The sequence below is a fragment of the Lissotriton helveticus genome, chromosome 3_1 (genome assembly GCF_964261635.1).
Source record: "Lissotriton helveticus chromosome 3_1, aLisHel1.1, whole genome shotgun sequence".
Classification (NCBI taxonomy): Eukaryota; Metazoa; Chordata; class Amphibia; order Caudata; family Salamandridae; genus Lissotriton; species Lissotriton helveticus.
Window position 1 is genome coordinate 1,941,858,768 of NC_136061.1, and position 24,765 is coordinate 1,941,883,532.

Below are 24,765 nucleotides of genomic sequence, written 5' to 3' on the forward strand. Positions count from 1 at the left end.
AATGCTGAGGTGCCACTGATGATGCTGTAAATGCTTAGTGACTGTACCACTTAATCTTACTGTTATTGTTTTTTGTTTCTATTGTATTGCTCTTTTGGTGGAGACGCATTTATATATGCCTGTCATTAAAGTGCTACTTTATATTGCCACAAAATGCTGACCAATGACTAATAAAAAGATTTTTTTTTAAATAAGAAAAGAATGCTGAGGTGCAAAATATTTTTGGCTGTGTCTCTCTGCAGGGCTTCAGTACAACGCTACTATAGACGAGCGTCGATATACTCCCCGGGCAGTGTTGGACGAGAACAGCGACAAGCACACACAGAAGGTGGTGTCTGCAACTGCAGGTCGTGGTCACTGCGACCGGCTCCACTTCCATGTGCTGGTATGTGGAATGGGGGTCTGAAGTGAAAAGGAAAGGGGAGGTTAGGTCTGTGTTCATAACATGGAGGACGCTAGTAGACTGATATGTCTCATCTTCATGTGTGTATTGGATATGTACTTTATATAGACATGTATTAAGCTGTTTAAAGCGAAAGAAAGTGTTAGAAATAACACCGCTAACCTGGCTAGAGAATTGAAGGCCGAAGTCAAAAATGAAAGCTATATTTTTAAGTATGGGCTCAGGGTTATGACAGAAGTCCTTTTTGAGCGTTCTGAGGTCAATACTCCAGTTTCTTCTGTTCATCTACATTCAATACCTCAGTTTTTCCAACATTGAACTGGAGCTAATGGGAACTCAAGCATACTTTGACCACTCTCAGGCATTAAGGAAATTACACTTCTATATACCACCAGCTATCTAGATACTGTCCAATCAGCTGCCAGTGGCCTGCATGAAGAAAAGGATGCCATGGGAATGGAACAGGCTCTTCAGAGGATCTTCTCACGCATTAAAGAGGTGAGATGAGACTGTGAAACCCCCTGGACCACCACTGATCACTGCCTGAGGGTCAGAATAGATGGAGGTTAAAACATGTTGTGAGACCTATTAGATCAAGAGGAAGAGAACCGGCTGTGGACAAGTGTCCCCATCCAGTTCTCATGCAATCTTTGTTTCTGCAAGGAAGTGAATATAAACTGGGCTCAATTAAACATATTTTGAGCAGCTGGACTAATAAATGAACTTTCACACTTTTACTTCTGCAGTGCAACTATCATGTTCCATGTTTTTACCACAATGCAGCCCTTCTGACATGAGAAAATCATAGTTTACTGCCCTACAAATTGCAAGTTACAATGACATTACACAAGGAAACCACTGTCCTAGGACCTCTTCAATGTAACTTTAACCTTACTGCACAAATATAACCACTTCCAGCCTCCGTTATGAACAATACATATAACAAATGGCATCACATTAACCTTATAGAAGGATATGCAGAGTGTAATATGCTATTTACTATCACTGTTGAGGAGGGTCGCATATTATGACCAACTTTACTTTACTTTGTGTACTTGTTAAGCGCAAGCGAATCATCCCCGAAGGGATCTCTCGGCGCTGTGGGGGAAAGATGGGGAGGACACGACCATCTAAAACAGCCATGTCTTTAAAAGTTTTTTAAACCTAGGTAACTCACTGCAAGCCCTGATGTTTGCTGGTAATTTATTCCAGTGTCTCGGGGCCAGATGACAGAAGGCTCTACCGCCCTTTCTTGCCCTCTATATCTTCTGCGAGCACAGAAGGTTGGCATTACTGGATCTCAATTGTCGGGCCGGTTGATACCGCCTGAGTTTCTTACTTAGGTACACAGGTCCTTTCCCTTGTAATGATTTAAAGACGACAACGAGCATCTTAAAAATGGCACATTTCTTCACCGGGAGCCAGTGTAGCTGCTTCAACAAGGGGGCAGATGGTGTCCGTGCCGGCTTGTTTAAGGCAAAACAGGCTGCGGTATTCTGCACCACCTGTAGACGCATTAATAGGTCCTTCCTGGCCCCCACCAGCAGAGTTGCCATAGTCCAGCCGACTCACCACGAGTGACTGGACAAGGGTTTTCCTTGCCGACAGAGGGATCCAGGGAAAAAAAATTCTTAGCATCCTCATTGTGCCAAAGCACATGACGGATACTATCTTGACCTGTTCCTCCATGGATAGTTCATCATCTATCCTAACACCCAGATTCCTGGCCCATCTCCTGGGTGGAGGAGCCTCCCCTAGTTCGGGTGGCCACCACTCGGGGGACCAAATTGTCTCCGCCTTTCCAAACAGCAAAATTTCAGTTTTTGAGGAATTCAGTTGCAGAAAATTCCTCCTCATCCAAACAGCGATACTGGACATGCAGCTTCTAAATTTCTGTTGAGTTGACAAAATATCTTCCTCAATGGGAACGATTAGCTGCGTGTCATCCGCATAGGAGATGGTTTTGAACCCATAGCTTCTGATGATAACTGCCAAAGGTATCACATAGGCATTGAACAGGGTCGGGCTCAACACTGAGCCCTGCGGAACACCCCTATCTACCCCTACTGTCTGAGATACAAATGACCCCAACTGAATACTCTGTGTCCATCCCGTCAAAAAACTTGAGGCTTCATCACTCATGTTTCATGGCAGCTCCTGACATTCAGCAGTTGTAATTGTAATTGTATGTATATAGCACTTACTACCCCTGAGGAAGCGTCAAATCGCTTTTCAGCGAGTACCCAAAAAGGATTAGTGGTGGATTAGTATAGGGGCATATGAGTTAATTTGAGCAGGTGATGTGTGAGTCTGTTAGTTGGATCGAATGGGATAATGGAGGGATTGACGAGGGAAAAGTCTAGGAAGTGTTATTTGGGAGATCATAGTAGAAAGATGAGGTTTGGGGTGAGTAAAAGGAGAGATGGAGGAGAGAAGAGTCTCTAGAAAGGGATCAGGGAAATCATAGTGGTAATAAAGAGCATATTACTCCCTCCGTATTACATATATGCTATATATGGATGGTATGCGTCGACATTGGAAAATGCTGCTGACATATCTTAAAGGATCAGTCACGGCAAATCATACCGCGCTGAGGGAGCAATGGATGGATGAGGCTCTAGTCCCTGAGGTGGTACCACAGAGCTGTCTAATGGTAGGTGTGGGGTGGAGAGCGGACGAAGCCAATGTGCTCCTCAGACGGCGCGCCTCGGATGCAGCCATCCTCATGGCTGCTTGTAGCTGGTGGCACAGCAGGAAGCCCCAGTGACGTGGAACCTCTGGTTATGCTGCAAACGAGTGCTTTAGATGGCGCCTGTCCCCTGGCAGTGGTAGGCATGGAAGGCAGAGCACATTTTAAGTCTCCCGTGCAGACGAGGTGCGCCCTTGTTTCCAACTGATGCTAGGTGAAGGGTGGAGAGCCGCATCTCGGACTGTGGAGGGAGGTCCTGGCGATGTTTTGTGGAAGGTCTCGGGCGTGCATGGTCGTTATTAGATGGCAGGCATGAGGGGGCAGAGTGGCAGGGGTGAAAGCTCTCCTGTCGCTCGGCTGGAGTGACTCGGGCCGGGTTTTGTCAAAGTAGGTGGCAGGAGTGGGGCGTGAGCTCTGAATGCCTCGAGAGCTGCTCTAGGCCCTCGGGTGCTGCTGGGAGGGAGTGCTTTCAGTCAGGCACTATCGTCTGCAGTTGATGCCAGGCCCCAGGGCTGTGAAAGGTCCCTCGCTGCTCAGGGGGAGTGCCTCGGGTGAAGCTTTAACCCTAGGGGGTGGCTGTACCCTGTGCAGAGAAGCCAGTCTCTGAGCTCTGACAACTCTTGAGCTGCACCGGCGCAATAAACCTCTCTGAATGGCTGAACACATTTAATTCGTCATTTTTTGTCCATCTCCTTTTTCTTCATTTGTCTCTTCCTTTTTAATTTGCTTCTTTTCCCGTGTTAAACGCATTTTTTTGCTTGTTTTTTCCGCCGCATTTCATTCTTTTTCCCCTCCTTTCCTTCTCGAGTTCCCTGTCCCTTTTCTTTGTTCTTTCCTTGTCTTCTCTTTCTCTCTCTTCCCCAGCAATGATTCCTTCTAGGAGCTGGATCCGCACCAAACCGTACTTCCTTCCTGTTGAGTTCTGCCAAGCCTGCACTGCGGCCCTGCACATGCTGAGTCCGCTGCGCCTTCTGCACGCTGGCCCTATCGGCGGTGTAGGGTTTCTCGTGTTATTCCTGGAGCAGGATATGAAATGCCGGTCTATTTCAGTGTAATTTAAGGAGTCAGAAACCAATGTGAAAACAGTATGGCCTTCTGAACGTCTGTCGTTACCTCTGCCAGTGTTTTTACGTGGCCTGGCGAGGGATTGGACTCAGCGTCTGGAGCCTTTGTGTAAATTGGACTGCTTGTTTTGTGATTCGGTGTTCATTTTAGCGTGCTTATTTACATAATGCTGACACTGCATAGTGGTTGCATCAAAGCGCTAGCATACATATATAAAGAGAGAGAGACAAGGAGTGCAGGTAGAAGTGAGGAAAGAGCACGAAGGCCTAACAATTAAGGTTAAAAGTTGGGTACACTGGAGCAGGGTCTCAGTGCAAAAGGCAAATATTTGGTCCTTTCTTATATATTTAAAATTCTTCTTCGAGACAAAGAGTTAAATAAAGAAGTTCAAACGGAGGCGAATTACATGACCTCCTTGAACACAGTGCGTCTGGTGAGTCGGAAGAAAGTAGCAGTGAATGAAGGTTTCACTGTGCGGGGGAATCGTTGACTATTGACGTCATTGGGTGCCTGAATTGCAAGGTGATGCATTGATGGACGCAGGTTTCACTGTGCGGGGGAATCGTTGACAATTGACGTCATTGGGTGCCTGAATTGCAAGGTGATGCATTGATGGATTCAGGTTTCACTGTGCGGGGGAATCGTTTACTATTGGCGTCATTGGGGGTCTGAATTGCAGGGTGATGCATTGATGGACGCAGGTTTCACTGTGCGGGGGAATCGGTGACTATTGGCGTCATTGGGTGCCTGAATTGCAGGGTGATGCAATGATGGACGCAGGTTTCACTGTGCGGGGGAATCGGTGACTATTGGCGTCATTGGGTGCGTGAATTGCAGGGTGATGCATTGATGGACACAGGTTTCACTGTGCGGGGGACTCGGTGACTATTGGCGTCATTGGGTGCGTGAATTGCAGGGTGATGCATTGATGGACGCAAGTTTCACTGTGCGGGGGAATCGATGACTATTGGCTTCATTGGGTGCGTGAATTGCAGGGTGATGCATTGATGGACGCAGGTTTCACTGTGCGGGGGAATCGTTTACTATTGGCGTCATTGGGGGTCTGAATTGCAGGGTGATGCATTGATGGACGCAGGTTTCACTGTGCGGGGGAATCGGTGACTATTGGCGTCATTGGGTGCCTGAATTGCAAGGTGATGCATTGATGGACGCAGGTTTCACTGTGCGGGGGAATCGGTGACTATTGGCGTCATTGGGTGCCTGAATTGCAGGGTGATGCAATGATGGACGCAGGTTTCACTATGCGGGGGAATCGGTGACTATTGGCGTCATTGGGTGCGTGAATTGCAGGGTGATGCATTGATGGACACAGGTTTCATTGTGCGGGCGACTCGGTGACTATTGGCGTCATTGGGTGCGTGAATTGGAGGGTGATGCATTGATGGACGCAAGTTTCACTGTGCGGGGGAATCGATTACTATTGGCTTCATTGGGTGCGTGAATTGCAGGGTGATGCATTGATGGACGCAGGTTTCACTGTGCGGGGGAATCGGTGACTATTGGCATCATTGGGTGCGTGAATTGCAGGGTGATGCAATGATGGACGCAGCTTTCACTGTGCGGGGGACTCGTGACTATTGGCTGCATTGGGTGCGTGAATTGCAGGGTGATACATTGATGGACGTAGGTTTAACTGTGCGGGGGGATCGGTGACTATTGGCTTCATTGGGCGCGTGAATTGCAAGGTGATGCATTGATGGACGTAAGTTTCACTGTGCGGGGGGGGGATCGGTGACTATTGGCATCATTGGGTGCGTGAATTGCAAGGTGATGCATTGATGGACGTAGGTTTCACTGTGCGGGGTAATCATTAACTTGACATCATTGGGTGCGTGAATTGGAGGGTGATGCATTGATGGACACAAGTTTCACTGTGCGGGGGAATCGATTACTATTGGCTTCATTGGGTGCGTGAATTGCAGGGTGATGCATTGATGGACGCAGGTTTCACTGTGCGGGGGAATCTGTGACTATTGGCATCATTGGGTGCGTGAATTGCAGGGTGATGCAATGATGGACGCAGCTTTCACTGTGCGGGGGACTCGTGATTATTGGATGCATTGGGTGCGTGAATTGCAGGGTGATGCATTGATGGACGTAGGTTTAACTGTGTGGGGGGATCGGTGACTATTGGCTTCATTGGGCGCGTGAATTGCAAGGTGATGCATTGATGGACGTAGGTTTCACTGTGCGGGGGGGATCGGTGACTATTGGCATCATTGGGTGCGTGAATTGCAAGGTGATGCATTGATGGACGTAGGTTTCACTGTGCGGGGGAATCATTAACTTGACATCATTGGGTGCGTGAATTGCAAGGTGATGCATTGATGGACGTAGGTTTCACTGTACGGGGGAATCCTTGACTATTGACATCATTGGGTGCTGCATGAATTAGAAGGTGATGCATTGATGGACGTAGGTTTCAATGTGCGGGGAAATCGTTGACTAGTGACATCATTGGGTGCGTGAATTAGAAGGTGATGCATTAATGGATGTAGGTTTCACTGTGCGTGGGATTTGGTGACTATTTACATCATTGGGTGCGTGAATTGCAAGGTTATGCATCAATGGATGTAGGTTTCACTGTGCGGGGGAATCATTGGCTATTGGCATCATTGGGTGCGTGAATTGCAAGGTGATGCATTAATGGATGTAGGTTTCACTGTGCGGGGGAATCTGGCTATTGGCATCATTGGGTGCGTGAATTGCAAGGTTATGCATTAATGGATGTAGGTTTCACTGTGCGGGGGAATCATTGGCTATTGGCATCATTGGGTGCGTGAATTGCAAGGTGATGCATTAATGGATGTAGGTTTCACTGTGCGGGGGAATCATTGGCTATTGGCATCATTGGGTGCGTGAATTGCAAGGTTATGCATTAATGGATGTAGGTTTCACTGTGCGGGGGAATCATTGGCTATTGGCATCATTGGGTGCGTGAATTGCAAGGTGATGCATTAATGGATGTAGGTTTCACTGTGTGGGCGAATTGTTGACTATTGCCTTGAAATCCAGATATTCGTAAAGCGCAAACAATTACCCAGAGGCATCCCGGCGCTGGGGGCCGTCGGGAAGAGTAAGCAAGCTATTGCCCAGAGTCACATGGTGCTGGGCTGACCTGCCACCGGTACCAGGGATCAAACCGTGGCCCCCAGATTCCAGCGTCAGTCGCCGTGGCGCCACACCTCTTCCCCTGTCATTGTGTGTGTGAATTGCAAGGTGATGCATTAATGGATGCAGGTTTCACTGTGTGGGGATATGATTGAAGGATGGAATTCATGGATGTAGGGTCTACGGATGCGGGTGTAATTGAGTGATGACTTCTACAGATGTAGGTTTCACTGGATTTGGCTACTGTTGAGTGATGGCATTTATAGAGGGATGCTTCAGTGGGTAAGGGTATCGTAAGGTGATGGCATCAATTAATGAAAGTTTCCCTTTGTGTGGGTATCGTTGGGAGATGGCATCTATGGGATGTAGGTTTTACTGTGCATGGGTATAATTGAAAGAGGGCATTAATGAATGACGGTTACACTGGATTTGGGTTTCGTTGCGTCATGGCATCAGTAGTTGTAAGTTTCACGGGGTGCGGGTATCCCTGAGTGATATCGTCACAAAGCCTACTCCAGGCTGCACGTCTCAAAAACCTTTGTAAAGTGTGGATCGTATCTGTTCTATGGACCAAAGCCCTAACCCAGGCAAAGGTGGCATGCTTCACCATAGGGCTCTCCTCGCCTGAGACTGTGCTACGGTAGCCGTATCGGCTGTGAAACACATGGCAGGGAGCTCGTGAGGTGTGAAGAGGATCGTCTAAGAGGAGTGGTGTGAGCATGTAGCTGGCCAGGTGCGTGCCTTAGCAGGAGAAAGCAATCTGATAAAACTACCTCTTAGTGAACTACTAATTTTATTTTTCCTGAGTGGGTTGATTCTGGAAACAAAGACTGTGGCTTAAAAGGACGAGGCAGGAGAGGTCAACATGTTTCTGCCTTATTTTATACCCTCACATGAGAGGAGTCTGCATTCTTCAGGACCAATCTCCCGCTAACAATATTCCGTGAGTGAGTCAAAAGACTAATGAAAGAAATGATACTAAAGAAGCAGAAGTCTGTCTGCGATTAGTGTCCATGGGCCTGAGAACCTGATCTTGTCAACGAATAAAAACACAGTAAATAAACATTGAAGGATACAAGACATTCTAGCAGTTTATTGATTTAGGCGTAGAGCGAGGCCTGCCTTCAGACCAGGAACGCTACACTTGTGACACAGCAAACTTCAAAGTGATCGGCACGGTGCCAGGTGAACACAGCACACATGGTCCCACTCATGAAAACAGCGCGGAGTTCTTACTCAGACTGAATTAGGTTAAGACTAAAAGCCATCCGTGGCATGAGCAACCTCTCTTTCCGAAATTTAAGCATCCCGGCCCCCTGTGCTCTCTGTGTTGCTCGCTGCCACACCCCAAGATCGTTGTTTTTCTCGTCCCTCCCTGAACAGCTTTCTTTTTGCTTTTTTGTAAAATGTATTTCTTTTTTAAGTTCAAGAGAATTTTATTAATAGTAATAAGAGAGAAAACCAGGTGTCAAAACAAAATACAACGTGATATCAGAGTAAGAATCTGAGCACAATAATACAATCATACAAATGCAAGCACTATAATAAAAAAAAGATCTGGGTACAAGATGAGAAAAAGGGAAAAGGAAAAGAAAATTTACGGTAAGCATAAAATATGAAAAGCATAAGAACATTGGAAAAAAATAAATAAAGATGGTACAATGAAGGATAAGTGGAATGTATCAGGCAATTAAGGAGGTTTAGGAACTTCCTGTTGTGGAGGTGGAAGGTGAAACAAACGTTTACTGCATGAGTCCAGATAAAGTGTGACGGGAGTCCATAAGTCCATGCGTTTCGTAGCCATACATGCCGGGAAAACATGAGCTGTATCGAGTCTATGGTTATGGCATACATTAAACCACCACGCTTTGAAGGAAATTTTAGAGAAGTCTTTCCAGTTGACTGTTATTTGTTGGAAGGCAGCGGCAAGTAATAAATCAACAATCTGAGGTTTTAGCTCAATGCCATCCCAGCAAGGAGAGAGACTGCCCATAAAAACATGTGTGTGAGAAAAGGGGATAGAGGTGTGAAAAATTAAATTAATTTGAGCCCAAACCTGTAACCAAAAATCACGTACATGAGTGCATAAAAATAACATATGAAATAAATTGGCTTGTGGTGACGAACAAGACCAACATGTGTGGGGAGTAGTGGGAAAGCGTTTGTGAAGGTCAGAGGGTGTGAAGAGGAGTCTATTGTAAATGAAGAACAAAGTCTGAGTAAGGGTTGCTGCTCTGGAAGATTTGCGGAGTTTAGTCCAGATTTTGTCCCAAAAGGAAACCGACCAAGAGGTAGACAAATCATGCTCCCAAGATTCTTCTACTTTAGATTTGGGTCTCGGAGTCTCACCAGCATGAAGGTATTTGTAAATAGCAGTAGCCTTTGGCGTGGTGCGTAAGAAGGAATGAAGTGCGGTAGCGGGAGTGGATGGAGCAGGAGGAGGGCAGGGCTGAGAGAGGTTATTATATTTCGGTAGGACTGTATTTTTAAGCAATTGGTATTTACGTGCAAAGGAAGTAGGTAAGTCATAGAGGGAGCGAAGGGTGTCAAAAGATAAGAAAGAGGAATGAGAAAATAGTTGGGAGATCCACTGCAGACCTCGAGTATGCCAAGTTTTCCAAAAGAAGGGTCTGTTACGGATGAGTAAGGAAGTGTTATGCCATATGGGAGAGGAAAGGAAATCAGCAATGGTAGTGGGGGGAGAGTGCGTAGAGGAGAGGAGTAATTTAGTGGTAAACTTATGAATCGGAGTAGAGATAGAAGTGGGTTTGCGGGAAAAGGAAAGGTACTCAGCAAAGGAGAAGGGAGAAAGAAGAAGGCGTTCAAATTTGGTCCATAGAGGGCATGGGATGTCAGGATCTAGTAGCCAAAAAGAAGCTTGTCTCAACTGAAACGCCTTGTGATAGGCTGGGAAGTCAGGAAAGTTGGCCCCTCCTTCAGATTTAGGACGAATCAGACGTGCTAGAGACATTCGTGACTTCTTTTTACTCCAAAGAAAGGACATTAGAATAGAGTTGATTTTTTTGAAAAATTTGGATGGGACAGGGACTGGAATATTGGAGAGGGTGTAGAGAACAATGGGAGTCAACATCATTTTGATAGTGTCGAGGCGACCCCACCAGGATAGATAAAGGGGATGCCACTTGGATGTGAGGTCCGTTAATTTTTGAATGCATTTGGACATGCACAGGGAAACGGTATCTGGGATGGTAGGAGTGACATGCATTCCAAGGTACTTGATATTGGAGGGTTTCCACGTAAAATTAGAGGCAGCAAAATCGGGTTTAAAAGTGAATTTAGTTAAGGGGAGGATCTCACATTTATCGTTATTAAGTTTATAGCCGGATATTTGGGAATAAGCATGGACTTCAGTAAGAAAAGCAGGAATGGAAACGGAGGGATTGGAGACAAATAGCAATATGTCATCCGCATAAGCGGCTAATTTGATGTGGGAGTCTGACAGTTGGAAACCTTGGATGGAGGGGTTTTGACGGAGCTTGGAAAGGAAGGGTTCTAATGCCAGATTAAAGAGAAAGGGAGATAAGGGACAGCCTTGGCGGACACCTCTTTTTAAATCAAAAAAAGAAGATATTTGACCGTTAGCACAAACCGCTGCGCGTGGGTTAGAATAAAGTAGGGAGATTAAGGATATGAAAACAGGACCAAAACCAAACCAACGGAGGGTATGAAACAAATAAGTCCATTCAACTCTATCAAACGCCTTCTCGGCATCCAAGGCAATAGCCGCAAGGGGATGAGGTAAGAGGCGAGACCTAGAAAGGATGTTAAAGAGGAGTCTGGTGTTGTCAGTTATAAAACGGCCCTTGACAAAGCCCGACTGTTCCTCACCCAAAAGGTCCGGGAGAAGAAGGTCAAGACGTGCCGCAAGAGACTTTGCAAAAATGTTATAGTCAATATTGACCAAAGAGATTGGCCTATAGTTTTTGCAATGTTGAGGATCCTTCCCCTCCTTGGGTATGAGACAAATGTGGGCGTCCGAAAAAGAGCCTGAGGAGGAACCCAAGGAAAGGAAGGTGTCGATAAGGGAATGGAGTCGGGGAATGAGGAGCTGTGAGAAGTGGAGAAAAAATTCGACTGTGAAGCCGTCTGGCCCAGGGGCCTTGTCTTTTTGGAGGGTTTGAAGCGCTTTGAGTAGTTCTTGTTGGGATATATCAAGTTCTAATTGAGAAAGGTCAAGTGGAAAGTGAAATGGTTTTTGAATGGAGGAGAAAAAAGTATCTAGAGAGTGGGAAGAGGGCTGTGTTTCAGAAGAGTATAAAGTCTTATAGAAGGTAGAGAATTCAGTGAGAATGTCTTCGTCCGTATGTTTGAGATTTGAGTCGGCGTCATAGATTGATTCAATGTTTAATTTGTTGTGTTTCACTTTGAGATAATTTGCCAATATCTTGCCAGCCTTATTTTTGCCTCCATAGAACTTGGCACTAGATTTTAATAAGTACAGGGATGCATCGTCCGTGGATTTTTTATTAAATTCCATCTTAGCGTTAACCAGGGCAGTTAGAGTTTGCTGTGAGCGGGAAGTGAAATAAGAATGCTCCAATTTCTTGATATCCAGAAGGATGGCCTTGGTAAATTCGCGAGCAGCTCTACGTTTTTTAGCAACAAAGCCAATGATAAAATCTCTCGCTGCCGCTTTAAAGGCGTCCCAAATGGTGTGTTTAGGGACAGGGGAGTTATCATTTAGGGAGAAAATTCGTGGGAGAAGGAAGTGAAGGAAGCAGTAAATTTAGGATCTAGAAGGAGAGAATTGTTAAAACGCCAGCGTTTAGGGCCTATTGATTTGGGTAAGATATCCAATTGAACTAATGTGGGGGCATGGTCAGAGAGTAAAATTGGACCAATTTCTGCATGAGTAAGAGTTTGGGCAATATTATGGGTGACAAAGATGTAATCGATCCGAGATTGGGAATGGTGACATGGAGAGTAAAAGGTAAATTCTTGTAGTTCCGGATTGCATAAACGCCAAGCATCAGTGAGTTTGTGTTGGGAGATAGCTTGAGAGAAGGATTTATGAGGATTGTTGGGGATGAAGTGTGCTTTGGAGTTCCTATTGAGAAAGGGATCCAGGGGCTGATTACAGTCTCCTGCAAGTATAAAATTATCATCAATAAATCTAGTGATGTGCTGGGAGAATGAGTGCCAGAAGGTGGGATCTCCAGTGGTAGGGGCGTAAACATTTAGGAGAGAAATTGGAACATTCTTGATAGCAAGTTTGGTATATATCCATCGGCCTTCAGCATCGGATTCCTGGGCAAGCAAGGAATGAGCAAGAGCTTTGTGACATAAAATTGCAACGCCATTACGTTTACCATCCCCAGGAGAGTAATAAACATCACCCACCCAACTTCTCTTCAATTTGACAGATTCTTCAGCAGATAAATGGGTTTCTTGTAAAAAAGCAATGTCCACATTTAAACGTGAAAGATGAGATAAAATTCTTTGTCGTTTGATAGGGGAGTTGACGCCCTTAACATTCCATGTGATTACTTTTAAAGACATATCATATCAAAGAAAAAGAAGAAAGCAAAAGAAAAGAAAGGAGGTGAAAATGAGACCCAGAGATTGAAAGAGCCAAGGAGAATAAGAGAGTCGATGAAAATCAGTGTGATATAGGAGAGAGTAAAAGGCTGAGGAAAGAAGAGATAGGGTGAGGACAAGAAAGGCAGAAGCGAGTGATGTGGAGAAGATGATAAGGTATTCCAAGAAGTGGTTAGAGTGATAGGTAGAAGACAGTAATAGAAGAGTAGTCGAAAACCAAGAGAGAGAGACACCTGTGAAACAGAGGAAATTGGGGAGCTTAAAAGCGAAAAGGATGCAAGGAGGAAAGTGAACAACCGGGAAGAGAGGGAAAACATACTTACGAAGGGTAGAGATAGGGGGGGTTGATCACCAGGGGGAGGATACGCGAGGAAATGGATGAGGGGGAAGCGCCAGGCAAAGGAAGCAAGCGTCCAATGCAAACGAACCAACAGGTCGGGGGGAAGACGCCATATATATTGTAAAACCTGCAAGGAAAAAGGAGGAAAAACAATAATGAATGAGACGAATGAGAGAAGATGAGGAGAAAAACCTTAATAAATGACAAAAAGATATGTAAAGCAACGGTAGTGAACAGTACTAACTAACAAACAGGGATACAAGAAAAACAACGGAGAGTGAGGGGACGAACAGGAGAACAAGAAAATAAGAGTCGCCAGAAAACGTGGCAAAAACAAACAATAATACATTCAACAGTGCACAACAAGCATGCAGATTAATTGAAATTTCAATGCTGCATCATAAAGAAATCATGGCGGGAAAGCTGACGAGGAGCTGGAAAAGTCCATATCAGAGGCCTGAGTTGCATTCAGAAAGCTTCGAAGACGAACAGGATCTTCATAAGTCGTAGTTTTGTTGTTGTAGGTCACTCTGAATAGGCAAGGGTGGAAAAGACCATATCTAGCTCCAATGGCACGAAGTTCTGGTCGCATATCCAAGAAGGCCTTGCGGCGAGTAGCTGTGGCTCTTGCGTAATCCTGCGCAAAGAAAAGATTGGAGCCCGACCATTGCAGTCGGGGTGAGGCACGAGCCGCTGAGATAACTTTGAGGAGGTCAGTATATTCTAAGAAGTACATGATGATACCTCTTGGTCGTGAAGAAGGAGATGAAGTAGAAGGAAGACGACCCAACCGATGTGCACGCTGGATGTTAAGCGCAGTATCCTCAGGTAGATGAAGAAGCTTGGGCAAAAATGATTTGAAGAAGGCAATGGGGTCAGACCCCTCACAATTCTCCGCCAGGTCGTAGAGACGAAGATTATTGCGCCTGTTACGATTCTCCAATTCCTCAACCTGTTTTTGAAGAGAGGAAATTTGAGATTGCATGTGTGTTACTTTGGAGGATGACTCTTGTAGAGTAGTTAGAGAATGTTCCACTGTAGTCACTCTGGCATCCATCTGAGACCAATTGTCAGTAAGAACCTGCAACTTATTATTGGTTTCTTCCATGAAGGGTCTGAGGGCACGGATCTCTTCCAATAACATCTCCATGGAAACAACCGATGTGGACCCCGTCGGCGATGGAGGATCTTTTTTAAGGCGTTTCGTCGTGACCTTCCCTGGAGGTTGGATGGGTCGCTCCGTATTAGACTGCGACATTTGAGTAACGAGTCCTTGAGAGGCCTCGAGGTGCGCCAGTGCAGAGAAGACCTTGGAGTTTTTGATGAAGACACGACGTGGATTTTTGGAAGTGCGAGGGAATGGCTTCTTTTCCATGAAAATGAAGTTTAATAATATCCACTGCTAATCCAGAGGCAATGAAGAGTGTGCGTTGGAGCTTCTGACTGGAAAACTGCGCAGGAAGCAATTATGCCAGGGAGTGAGGAAAATGAGTGGAGCAGCGACCAATTCGCTAATGGAAGTAGTTAACACACTGATGATGGAAGCAGAGAACCACCATGGTGATGAAGTGTAGACAAATGGCACACTGTGGAGCAAAGGAGGTCCATCAAGGAGAGGACGTCACGAGTGCAATGTAGCAAGTAAAGGAGAGCGTGCAGAAACCGTACTCAACACTGCCCCAAGTGGTAGATAGTGCCAAATATGTGAGCCTAAGAGAGAGCAGCTCTTTTAGCGTGGTATTAACAGAGTCTGAATGTACCTGCAGGGTACCTGAAGAGATATAAGTCTGTTTGCTGAAAATGGCCGCCAAGGAGATGAAAATGTAAATTAAACTTCCTAATATCCGTTGAAAGGTACCTTATGGCATTTACATGCAGGGATGAAGCATAGATACAGAAAGTATCTCACCAGTAAGAGTTGGCGGTGCGTAGGGCTTTGTGGCAGACTCGCATTGATGTAGAGCGGGAGCGCCGCAGTCCGCGCTGACAGAAAACAAAATGGCGGGCGCGTCTTTCACACAGCCGCGCCCGCCGCAAAATCACCGAAAACGGCCATTCCGGCGCTCAGAAGGGACTGCAAATGGAAGCCCTGTGCTCGCTGTCGTCTCCGGTCGTGGAGAAACTGCCTTGCAGGAGCAGGTAAGATGACAAAAGCGGCGAAAAACCCCCGGCGACCGGGAGCGCTCACATCTGCGCTGCCGTCCTCGCCGGGCGCCAAGCCACGCCCCCCGTAAAATGTATTTCTTAGCGCCTTCACCAGCATCTCCCAGCGCAGTGTTGAAATGTGTACCTCATCCAATAGAAGTGTTGTACACAACATCAATTAGTAGATAAGAACATTTGTGATTAAGTGCTGAACAGGGAGTGGGAGTCTTGAATAAAAATACTTTCTTATATTTAGCAGCTGGAATTTTCCAGCCCAGGGCTGAATTTGTTTAAGGATTGTAGGCCCATGATGTAGTTTAACAATACACATAAGTTTCAGGATCTGGGAGCATGTGTCAGGTGCCTATGATAAGTAAGTGGGAGAAGAGAAAGAGGTAAAAGCTGTAGAGACAAGGATGGGAAGGATTTCCATTTAGAGGAGTTCTGCATTAGTGAGTGAAGAGACATTCAGCCTTTAGTGGCTCTAAGAATGGTCTGAAATATTGGGTTGGAGGCTAATAACATTGCATCCTGTAAGTACTGCACTCAGAGATATTGGTACTTACCGGGAGCAGTATTACCAGTTAAAACAGTGGATAGTGTACATTAAGACACTTGGGGGCTTATTTTCAAGCCCCTTGCGGCCCTGGTGCGTCACTTTTAATATGAGAAAAAGTGGTGCACTGGCGGCGCAAGGGGCTTGTAATTAAGCCCCTTGGTGTACAAGGGGCTTTGAAAAAAGGAGTGAATATAATGGGCAAGAGTTGGAGAGAAAGATAATTCACTTCTTTCTTACAGTACTGCATTTTTGTAAGTGAAACTTTAGGACCATTGCCAGGAAAATGGTTTAGGAGAGCAATTGTATCAAACTTGCAATCTTCTTTTGTCTTAGATGTTGCTAATAAATTGTTGATATATTGCACCAGCACTAAATTACAGGGCAGCTGCAAACTCTCAAAATCCTTCTTTACAATCTGACTAAAGATTTTCCTAAATTCTTGAACCACCCTCCACTTTCCACTTGTTTTTTTAATGTGCATTACTAACTGGTGCTGCACTTTTTATCAATTCTATTTCCTTTTCTGAAAAATCCCATACCTCTTCTTTCACAGTCTGTCTTAAATCAAGAGGCAGGTCATCTTTTGTAGGAACTGGGAACAGTTGAACTCTTGACTTGTGATTTTATTTTAAACTCTGAATCTTTTTCTTGTGTTTCAATCCAACACCATCTGGTGCACAATACATCACATAATTCAATGTGCAAAGTAACCCCCTACCAAGTATATAAAAAGGATTTGAATCACACAATGCGGGTAGCTGATTGTTCTCTTTGGTTCCTATTTTAACTGGAGCATTTGCTGAAACCTGGTTAATTATATATTGATTGCTTATTTCTACAACTTGGGATTCTCTTCCTGAGAGGAGTAAGTTTGGAACCTCCATGGAATGAACAGTGGAGCGGGTATCACCAGTGTTGATACCGAATGGCCATTCACCTCACCATCTACATATAGGCTACTCTGGTCTACCTTTAAGACTGCGTCAAGCATGTAATCCTCCTCCCTTCTCAAGCACCGTCATTGCAAAGTAGTCACATTAGGTGAAAAGTGGGGATAATCATTACTCAGAATCAATGGATTCTGTTACTACCCTGAATTATATTGCATTTTATTTCTCATGATTTGCTGCATCAATGCAGCTATGGGCATATTTGAATGGAACTGCCCCCGATTTTGCACATTCTTTTGTAGGAGTATGTTGGGCTGGGGAAGCAAACAGTGTCTGCATCTGATGTGCATTCTGCTGCATTTGAAAGAGAAAATAATTCTAGATTCAATCTCAGTTCTGCCTGCAGTCGCAATTCCAGTGGGTAAATTTCTCGCATATGCAGCAAGCAATTAAATTCCATAACATTCACTACATTTCTAGAGCGCACAGCTACATCTGGGGAGGTGTCCTGGTGCTAGAAGAAAGTTCACTGAGGTGTAAGTCTAAAAACAGACAGGGGCCAATTAACCTATCAGAATGGAGTCAATAAGTCAAGTCTTGAGACTCATTCTGAAACAGAGTTCAGAGGGGAGGGAACGCAAACCAAGAGGCAGTGCATTCCAAAGTGTGTGAGCCAGATAAGAGAAGGAACTCCCCCCTCTTCTTGCTTTATAAATGCGTGTAACTTGGAGCAATTTCAACTTATTCGATTGTAAGGATCTAGTTTGCAAGTAGGGCTTCAATCTGGATCCAAGATAGAGTGGACCTTTGTGAGTAAAGGCTCTGAAAGCAAAAAGTAGATTAAATTAAATCCTTTTGAAGACTAGGAGTCAATGAAGTTGCCGGAGGTGATGAGAGACTGACGAACAAGCAGATCTCTTCTTCATCAAAGTGACATTTGAATTTGTTCCAGAATTGTTCACAAATCTTATGCCCCTACCTTGGGCTTGCTCTTGCATCATATCACTTCTCGTTCCAACTCCTTGAATCACTTACGCCCCAAAATTCGAGTTTAGGTTCACACCAGAACCTACAGCCGGCATGAAATCCATATCTGAATTCATGTTCTGATTCATATTATTTCTCTAAATATGCTTTCTCTGCACAATCATCAACTTCTCTTTGACCTTTTTCTGTTACTGCTTCATGTCAAACCATTGTCATATTTGACTTTTTCATCAATACTCTTAGCTTACCAGCATATTACACTCTGCTGAATATGCAAGCTAAGCTAAGGACGCAACCCTAAAATAAAAGCCAGTAGAAATTTGCTAATGTCCTCCGGTTTTGGCTGATTGACTACACTGTACGTGCTATGGATCTGCATGAGTCTCTCATAATAAGCATGTACCCAGTCCTTTGGCTGTTCTGTTGCTCTCAATATATTTGCCCTGTTTACCTGTTACTCTGGCATCTACTTTTTATAATGCTTTATCACTGTTCTATGTTTTCCATGACCAGATCTGCTGGAAAATGTTTAGGTGGAACTCTATCTGGTTCTTGTGTCAGTTGTTCCCTGCACAAATTCACCAAATTCAATCTTCAAGTTAGCAATTTTAATTTCTTTGTTTTTAGATGATCTATTAATTGCTGCTCCACCAACAGTACCTAATGAATCCACAGCAGCTATAGCTACTATAGAACAAGGTAAAACTGTAGCTCTGTCAGGCGAGTACTTGCAGTACCAAGTGCCATTATTTCTTGTATACTTATTCCTGGTTCGCTCGCATCTATAGCAGGTGCTCTTGGTCAATGTACTTATGCACCGTCTTTGTAAGGAGGAGGTCTAGAATTTAGCAAGTCTTCTGGAAAACTATCCTCATATAAATCGTTGCCCTGGATGCTGGAGACTGGATGGTAGCGTTGTACTTACAGGACGCTTATCTTCACATCCCCAACCTGAAAGCCCACACGCATCACTTATGGTTCATGGTAGGCCACAAGCTTTTCTTCGTCCTCACCAGTACCCCCTGGGTGTTCGCAAAAGTGATGATGATGGTTGCAGCTCACTTTGGGGGGGGGGTCAGGTGTCCCAGTCTTCCCCTACCTCGATGAGTGGCTGCTGAAAGCTCTGCAGTAGGACCTGAAGTCCGAATGGGTGCAGCATCAGGGGAATCTCTCTGACCTGGTTTAGATCTCAAAGGAGACAACAAAAGATCTGGAGTGTTGACTAATAAACCACAATTGGACCAGTGGCAAACCCCTCTCCGTTCCCCACCTGGAGATGACAGTGGTGAACGACGCATCATTTCTGGGTTGGGGCAGCCACCTGGGAGAAATGGAGATCAGAGAACTCTGGTGTCCAGTGGAGTCCCAGCTCCACATCAGTCTTCTGGAGCTGAGGGCGATTTGCTTGGCATTGAAAACCTTCCTCCCATACATCGAAGTAAGGCTGGTTCAGGTGTTCAAAGACAACACTACCGCAATGTGGGATTACAACAAACTTGGTGGAGTGGCGATGTGGGCTCTGTGCCAGGAGTGCCTACATCTGTGGACCTAGCTGGAGTGACAGTACAGCTTCAAGGTCATGAGCACCTGGTGGGATCTCTAAACACCAGGGCAGATGAACTCAGCCACAAATGCCTTGCGAATCACACAGACATCTGGAGGTGGCACAAGGTCTCTTCTGAGAATAGTGAGACAATTGGCTAAATCTATTCGCCACCTCCGTGAACACGCAATTTCAGCTCTTCTGCACATTGGAGTTTCCAAAGTGGTTCTCGCTCGGCAACGCGTTCTGGTTAGAGTGGAACCTGGGATTTCTATACGCCTTCCGATAGATACCCCCCTTGCCTCGAGTTAAGGACCGACTGTGCCCAAGTCATCCTAGTGGATGCAGACTGGGCAAGCAGTCTGGCATCCCAAACTCTCGAGCATGAGCAGCTATCCTCCGACCAGGCTGCCTCTTTGGGAGGACCTTCTGTTGCAGCAGCAGGACAGGGTTCTACACCCGTACCTACACACACTCCACCTTTATGCATGGAGATTGAGTGGTGACAGTTGAATGCATTTGATCTGCCTTCCGAGATCTGTGATGCTATCATGGCAGGCAGACGTCCTTCAGCAAAGATCATACAAGCCTGCCATTGGGATATATTTGTGGCCCAGTGCTCCTCCCATTATGTTGACTTGATATCAACCCCCTTGCGAGAGGTTTTACTGCTTGTGCTGTCTTTAGCCCAGCAAGGCCTTGCCCTGGGCACAGTTAAAGGTTTACTTTCAGCCATTGCAGCATTTTTTGTGGTTGCTGGATCAGCCCTCACTGTTTAAGTCACATGTTGTGACACATTTTCTTAAGAGCGCGCAGCATTTGTTCCCTCGTACCTTTTCTATCATGCCCCAAAGGGACCTTAATTTGGTCCTAACACTCCTCATGCATGGCTTACCCATTTGAGCCCCTGCATAGGTGTCCGTTCAGTCTCCTAATTGTCAAGATGGCCCTCTTAGTGGCCATTACATCGGCCTGGCGGGTCAGCTAGTTTCATGCCATTTCCATTAACCCACTGTACACCAGATTTTACCTAGACAAAAAGGTTCTTCAGACATGTGCCTCTTTTCTGCCAAAGGTGGTCATCACTTTTAAAGTGGACCACACCATCACGCTGCCCACATTTTCCACCCCGCCACATCCTTCTAAGGAGGAGGAGATATTCCACTGCTTGGACCCAAAGAGAGCTCTTTCTTTCTACATCAATCGCACAAAAGAACATTGGGTGGACCATCCACTCTTAATTGGGTTCACTTAAGCGAAAAAGGGCAAAGCAGTGCAGGAACAGACCATCTCTCAATGGATTGTACTCTGCATCAAGATCTGCTATGCACTGGCTAAAAAGTAGCCTCCTGGGAGCTTGTTGGCCCATTCCACCAAGGCCGCATCTATTGCCTTAGTACACAGGGTACCTGTCCTAGACTTCTGTCAAGCTACTGTGTGGGCGTCCCTGCACACACTCACAAATCACTACTGCATAGACAGTCGGGTCCATCAGGACGGGCAGTTTGCCTGTTCGGTCCTCCAGGACTTCCTTCTTTGAACTGTGCGCAGACCCACCTCCGGGGAGGTATTGCCTGGGTATCTATTCTAAGGCAAATAATCTTTTGGTTAGAAGTCCATATCAGTATAACATAGTTACTTAACTTTGGGAAAGCTTTTTCTGGTAGAGACTCTATCTAAATTTTGATTCCTCATCGATCCTCCCATCCTCCTTGTTCTACGAAATGGGCTCTTCACCCTAACATCCTGTTAGATTCTTCTCACTTGTCAAAGACTCAGTGTAATGTCTCTCTGCGTTTTTGGTGCAGGAATAGCCACAAATGTAACTGATGTCGGCACCCTTTTTTGGCACTACGCACGTCACTACCGATGTGCACCGCACCAATATGGAACTGATTGACGCCACCTACCGGTACTGCTCAAGAGTTTACAAATCCAGTCTGATGCCCAGGGAATATTCTAAGGTGAGGAATCTGCGGTTAGATAGAGCTTCCATGAGAAAAGGAGTTACAGAAGGTAAGTAACTTGTTCATCAGTAAACATGTAAATTCAAGTGTAGAGCAACTGATATTAATGCACATTTTAGTATAAACGTGCAAAGGTTTCCTTAGTTTCCTTCCACCTCACATTTTTCTCCACATTGCTTTTTCATTTTTTGTCACTTTCTCTTTCTCCCTTTCCTTTGCTCACTTTTTTCACCTAATCTCCTTCTCATATACATGCCTCCCCATGGTGCTATACATACTGATGCATACTCCACGCTTGTTTGGTATATTTGTGGTCTTCCAGGCTTTTTCCTCTCGTATTCAAGCTTTGGTCTCTGCATTCGAAGCGTCATCATTAACAACTTGTAGCTCTGTATAAGTACAGACTATAACGTGTCATTGGCGCTGTCTGGAGATTATCGTGTTTGGTATCCACTTGTTTTGTGCACTTTCTACTGTCAGTATTGATGCAGTGCATTACTTCTATTAGTAAATAGCTCTACTTGTTGTTAGGTGTTGATGCTATTGGTGTAGTGTGCTTTTGGGAGTCACAGAAGCTGTAGTTTGTTGGGGGCATTGCTTTTCTTGATTTCTTCCCTCTCCCAGCTTCATTTTTTATTCAATTATTTTAACTTCTTTTTGCAAAAGCATGGCCCTTCCCCACTGCTGCCTGCCACCCTGTTCCCTGAGCTATTTCTTCATTTTTAGGTCGAGGACCTAAAGGCTGCGCTTGCGCAGTCTCCGGTCGGAGATTTAATGTTTTTGAGTGCGGGGCTTGAACCCGCCTCTCTCCTCCATCTCTCCTCCATTGGCTGGCTTCCTAAACGGAGGCCAGCCATTGGAGGAGAGGGGCATCACTCCAATCAAGCCCCGTCTCTTTCGGATTCGGGGGCGTGTTTTTGGCATTCTTTCCACCTGTGACGTCATCCATCACTCAGAACGCCAAAACACACCCCCGAATCCGAAATTGTTCGGATGTTTGTGGCCGCCATTTTTTTTGGTGCCGTTTGCCGTTTTTCTTGTTTTTAATGGCATCGCAGTGGCAGAGCCCTCTCCCTGCGGCAAGGGAGGAGCTGACCCGGTCTCCAGCCCTCATCTCCACACGGCCCTTGCAGTATAAGCAAAGCTCGCGACTTCGCCTGGGGCGCTGACATACCCTGGAATGGTTAGCAAGGAATGCCTGAGGGTGAGGACGCCACCCGCTGAACTCCAAATCCGGCGCCACTGTGTGGATCCGAGGCCCTCAGACCATGTTACACTGTGGGCCTGGCTGAGGGTCCGGAAGCCGTGGAGACCTTAGCTGGCGGAGAGGTCGGTCGGACATAGTACCGCAGCTAAGGGGTGTTGACGCCGTGGTCCAGCTCTGGGCTTTGAGGTACCGGCGAGTGGTCTGGATCCCCGGACTGTGTTGAAGGAAGAGGGACAGGCTGTGGTGCGGTGCGGCGCAGAGATCGGGCCGCCGCAGACAGCCCCTGCTTTGCACGGGATCGGGCGGCGTCATGGGACCCGATTCAGTGCAGCGGAAATAAATAGAGTGGACCGCGGCCGTCTGCATCTGGGGCTGGGGCGCTGGAGTTGCTGAAACTGCCCCGGCCGCTCGGTCGCATGCCAAAACGCCCGAGGAGGGCGAGGGAGCAATCGCTGGCACATAGGATTAGAGATCAGACACCGGGGGTCTGACGGCAGATATCGACTCCCGGGGGGCACGCTGCAGCACAGGCGGACCGCACCGGCCACGGGAGGAGCGGGTGCATCTGCGCAGCGGGATGGCTTGGCAATCGCCAGGCAGAGGTGAGGGGGAGTCCGTAGTCTGACTGCGAGTGCTGGAGTGGGCGGTGACGTGACAGTAGTGTTGGGCGAGATTTGGAGCCCTGGAGCTGCCCGCCGCCACCGAGAAGACAGCTGACTGATCCTGGGGAGTACTGGGACTATGAGGACAGCTATGGCAGGGAACCGGCAATAAGGAGGCAGCGGGAGGGCAGCGACCACGAGGAAGGAAAGAGACGCTGGCTTCTGGGGACTCCCTGTGGGGCAGAGGATTTCATGAGGTGCACACTGCCATAGTGGGATGTTGCCGTGCTGTTGGCTCTGTGTGTGTGTGTGGCTCTGTGTGAGTGTGTGTGGCTCTGTGTGTGTGTCTGTGGCTCTGTGTTGGTGGCTTTGTATGTGTGTGTGGGTGGCTTTGTGTGTGTGGCTCTGTGTGGGTGTAAATGCAATAGGTCATGCATTTGCGAGCGATTAAGCTATTGGCATTGTATGACAATGCCATTTATTTAACGATTAAGCTATTGGCAATGTAAATTACAATGCCATTTATTTATGATTTAAAAAAAAAAATCTCCTGGCTGTGCTTGCTCCCCTGGCTGTGCTTGCTCCCCTGACCCCTGGCTCTGCTTGCTCCCCTGCCCCCTGGCTGTGCTTGCTGCCTTGCCCCTTGGCTGTGCTTGTTCCCCTGCCCCCTCACTGTGCTTGCTTCCCTGCCCCCTCGCTGTGCTTGCTCTCCAGTGTGTGTATGTGGCTCTGGGTGTGTGTGTGGCTCTGGGTGTGTGTGTTGCTCTTGGTGTGTGTGTGGCTCTGTGTGTGTGTGTGTGGCTCTGGGTGTGTGTGTGTGTGTCTTTGGGTGTGTGTGTGTCTCTGGGTGTGTGTGTGTGTGTCTCTGGGTGTGTGTGTGGCTCTGGGTGTGTGTGTGGCTCTGGGTGTGTGTGTGGCTCTGTGTGTGTGGGGGCTCTGTGTGGGTGGGGGCTCTGTGTGTGTGGGGGCTCTGTGTGTAGGGCTTTGAAATGAAATGAAATGAAATGAATGAAATGAAAAAGAAATTTATAAAGCGCTCTGTGGCCAAGCGGCTTCCTGGCGCTGAGGAACACATCGGTATCTGCCTAACATGTGCGGGAAGGGTTTAGTCCGGGAAAGCCTGAAGAAAGAAAAAAGTTTTGAGGGCTTTCCGGAAATGAGAAAAAATGGGAATGGAGCGGATAGAGAGGGGAAGAGAGTTCCAGATCTGCGGAGCGCGCACAGAGAAGCGGGTGCCCCCTGTGCGGGACTTACGGTAGCGGGGAACGTGGAGGAGAGAAAGGGAGTGTTGGACAGGCCACATGAAGGGCTCGCTCCCTCCCCGCAGGACAGGGCCCGGGCCACCATCAGCACCATTGCCCGGCCCAGCCGCCATCTTGGACACGGCACCACGCGGCCGCGCGGCCTCAGCCCGACCCCAACCCTGGGCCTGGCCAGGCCCCGACATCCCGGCACCACCCTCCACCCAGGAGGTGAACGGCCCACTTGGCAGGTCAATGGGAGTACGAAGTGTCGACGGCTCTCCCCCGCCAGGTGCCGAGCACCCCCAGCCTCCTCGGGCGCTGGCTCCACCCCCCTGCTGGGTGTCTGGACTCCCTCATCCCAGACCTCCCGACCTCCAAGAGCGAGGGTCCGGACATCAAAGGGCGCCAGACCTATAACTGAGGCAGCCCCAGG

At 46.9% G+C, this 24,765-nt stretch overlaps 1 protein-coding gene across 1 annotated transcript in view; it reads left to right on the forward strand.

Annotated features, from left to right (window-relative positions):
• Positions 1 to 24,765, forward strand: part of ITGA11 (integrin subunit alpha 11) — a 603,504-nt gene that overhangs the window by 389,026 nt on the left and 189,713 nt on the right. The window contains exon 17 of the mRNA XM_078683461.1: positions 243 to 385. Within this exon, the coding sequence (XP_078539587.1) occupies positions 243 to 385 (143 nt within the window). The remainder of the gene's footprint in view (positions 1 to 242; positions 386 to 24,765) is intronic.